The sequence below is a fragment of the Propithecus coquereli genome, unplaced genomic scaffold, assembly GCF_000956105.1.
Source record: "Propithecus coquereli isolate 6110/MARCELLA unplaced genomic scaffold, Pcoq_1.0 Scaffold94, whole genome shotgun sequence".
In the NCBI taxonomy this organism is placed as follows: Eukaryota; Metazoa; Chordata; class Mammalia; order Primates; family Indriidae; genus Propithecus; species Propithecus coquereli.
In genome coordinates this window covers 6958090-6961709 of record NW_012155729.1, presented here as the reverse complement: position 1 = coordinate 6961709, position 3620 = coordinate 6958090, and the positions used below count along the sequence as shown (strand labels likewise).

Genomic DNA, 3620 nt, shown 5'->3' with positions numbered 1-3620 from the left:
TCCTTGTCACTTTCCTTGTCCCAGTCTTTCATGGATGCTCCCATCATGAAATCATCACGTAGGATAGTCCAACCTGGACCCTCTTCTGATTTCACTTCAGTCTGAGAATCAAAATATTTCATAGTCAATTCAGTCAAAAAGAAATAAAAAGGCCCAAACTACAAAACAAACTTTTCAACACTTAAGTTGTACAACAGGGGTGAAATCGAGACAAATTATAAATGGACTGATTTTACACACTATGATCATATATGTACAAACGTATAACAAAGAACTATACATTAATATTTTAGCAACCACATAAAAGAAACATGAAAGCAAAATAAAAACTTTTGGAGTAGGGGGAATATAGTGAAATGTAGGTTTGGTGTTAATTTCTAAAATCTTTGACACAGCCAAAATAGACTTACAATATCATTTAACCTTCAGTGATACTTTATTAGAAAATTTTTGGTAAATTATTTCAACACAAATAGAAATTTAACAAAAGCTTTTAACCCAAAGTAAATTAAGGGAGAGAAAAGGAAACTAACTGTGGTACGGTGCTAGATGCCATCTCATTTAACATTTTATAAAAATTTGAACCAAATGTTTGTTATTTAGGTTATGATCTCACTGCCTGACTCAATCACACAGTAGAAGACTAATCGCATGTTAAAATTATAAATAAATGAAGCAGGCAATAAACATAATAGGTGGTCAATTCGTTTCATTTAGTCATAGGATTTATGTAGTACTATGTGAGAGGAGAACCTAAGAATTACAGGCTCTCATTTCGTGGTACAACAGTACCACCTTGTGGTTTTAATTAAGTAATACAATAGATGCAGAACTCCAAGCTCTGAGATTTTTCATTCATTCCACAAATATTTATTGATAATTAAATGTGTATAGAGCACTGTTCATAGGGCTGGAAATGTACTGATGAACAAAGCAAAGTTCCTGTCTTCAGAAGGCTAACAGTCTATGCATATATATTTATCCCACTGACAGAAATACAGAATTTTATAAAAATCTAAGTATGCAAGACAAGAACTCAATAACATTTGATTAGAAAACAGTGTTATCTTTATGGGGTCACTAGCAATGTAAAAAGCAATTTTTAAAAGAAAAGATAGTTACAAGAGATTACTTACTTAACTCTGAAGCTTCCCTTTATTTTAAAAAATATAGCCCTTAAAACACTTGTTCCATTAAAAAACAAAAAAAAAGTAGACACTTACAAACAAGGAAAATGTCCAATTGGCTCGTTCCGTCTTCCTAGGGTCAAGATATTAAGCAGAGCTAGTGCTTAAATTTAAACTGAAGACTGGATAGTACATAAACTTGATCAAAGATTTCAGAAATGACTAAGTCAAATATCAGCATACTTTGCTACTATAAGCAAACCAATAAAAAGAAAACAAAAAAAATTTGCTGCTTAAAACCAGCAATAAATCAGTTCCAGTGCTTTGCATGACACACTGATAAGAGAATAATGAAGTGGAAAGGTAATTTAGAACTTTCCTCATGGAGTATGCTAATAACTCTCCCTCTCTTATTTCTACAATATCAAAACTACACTCCTAAAACTGAAATCCTTCTTCTATTAGATTAAGTTACCTAACTAGATAAAAGGCCATTCACCCTGACTCAACCCACGTTTTACTTGCCAATATCCTTACCTTAAATAAAAGAAAGAGCTATTTACAATGAACAAGGATCCACTTAGAACCAACAAGTATAACACTTCTGTCAAATTAACAATTTAAAGTTTTCAATTAAATTCTAAAAAGTACATAGCCATATCCAAATTACTAACTAGCAATGACCTGTCCTGCCTTTGATACCTGTGTTCACATACGAACATGGGCAATCTTATTGTTAAGCCTCCATGTTTAGACAACTACGCCCAATATGCTATCAACATGATGAACATGTTAGCAACCAAAAGAACTGGGCGATCCCGTATGACTGACCTCGGTGTACGGTGTTTCCATAGGAGAGCTCACTCTGATAGCCAACCTCTGTTGGACTGAGTTAGTTCTCTACCGGGCTGTACCAGAAAAGCTGTAGGCACCAAGAGAATGAAGAAGACAAAGGAGGAAAGGAAGAACATAGACAAAACTTTAAATATTAATACGTAGTTCACAAAGGAAATAAAGTAGACCAAAGGAAAGATTTTGTTAATTAAAATGATGAGATCAACGGTCTCCCATGCTTGTCTTGAAGACGACTACTGTAAACATATGTTTTAGGCAATGACAGCAATAACGGACTAAGTTCAATGTTTGGCTCAATTGTCCAATTTGAAGAAAGTAAATCTTTATAGGGGGACTTTGGTGATATTTTTGGTTTTTGTTGTTAAGGTAACAATACAGTGATTCTTAAAGTGTGACCCCTCCCCAGACCAGCAGAATTAGCGTCAGCATCACTTGGAAACTTGTTAGCAATTCAAAATCTCCAGCCTCATTCCAGACCTACTAAATCATAAACTCCCTGGTGGAACCCAGCCATTCAGCTATTCTGATGCTCCTTAAAGACAGTATTTATTTGCTTTAAATAAACAAATATTTCTTAGTGACAGTTTTCATTCACTGCTATAAGACCAGTACACTTTATGGCTGAGAAGGAAAGATTTTAGAAAGTCTAATATTAGATTGTGGAAAAATCCAAAATTAGACTCAGCAATGTATGCCTTAAATATGGTCATTTGAGCTATCATTACAGTAGCATTTGCACCGTGAAGCAACAATTTTGTGAAAAAAAGACAATAGAAAATTTAGTACAAACAAGTATGGGTCAATATATTTTTAAAAAAGATATTTTACGTAACATCTGCCATGATGGCAACTCAAGAAAGAAAACTGTTTCAAAGGCAGCAGAACGACTCTTTAATTTTAATGCCTACATTTGCTGAAGAAATATGTAGCAAGAAAAGAGGCAGAGGGCCCATGCTAAGGTGGCAGTTTGGACATAAAACAACTAGTCTCGTTCAGTTGCAATACTCAATAAAGCCACAGAAAAGTGATGTGTTGTTTTAAAGATGTAAATCACAAGGACGAGTCATAAGGGACAACAGCAACACAATTTTAGAAGGTGAAGCAGAGAGACTAGAAGAAACCAAGAAGATTCAATTGTCAAGCTGACATTCAATCTCATTTACACTGCAGAATCTGCAAAAAAAAAAAAAAATAGGAACTGGAGTAAGTATCAGGTACTTCAGGAAGTAAGAGTGGAAGGTGAAGAACCAAAATAAAGAGAACTGGGGGTGAAAGTTATGTTTTGGGAAACAAGTAGATCTCTAGCCCACCCTCTTCCCATTCCACATTACCCTGGCAGAAGAATAGAGGTCTCAATTCTGGAGAAGTAACAGGCTAGCACAGGCATGGGTACAATACCAAAAATGAGATTAAGTTACTCATACATACACCAACCAAATAACGAATCCCAGCTCTCTCCTCATAGTGGGCTCCTAAAATGCTGGTAGGCAGACCTTTTTCTTCAGGTAAGAGATCAGGATTACTCTGTAGAAAATCTGAACAATTGCTAATACATAACCCACCTGGAGAACCCCCAACTGAAGCTTAAGGTGGACTTCAACCACATGCTCAGAGCTTCCAAATGCATTTTTAGGACTA

General features: G+C 35.1%; 1 protein-coding gene across 1 annotated transcript in view; it reads right to left on the bottom strand.

The window, feature by feature from the left end:
* The window catches only part of RRP15 (ribosomal RNA processing 15 homolog (S. cerevisiae)), a 79595-nt gene that overhangs the window by 33425 nt on the left and 42550 nt on the right, over positions 1-3620 (bottom strand). Inside the window, exon 5 of the mRNA XM_012664911.1 lies at positions 3-101. Within this exon, the coding sequence (XP_012520365.1) occupies positions 3-101 (99 nt within the window). The remainder of the gene's footprint in view (positions 1-2; positions 102-3620) is intronic.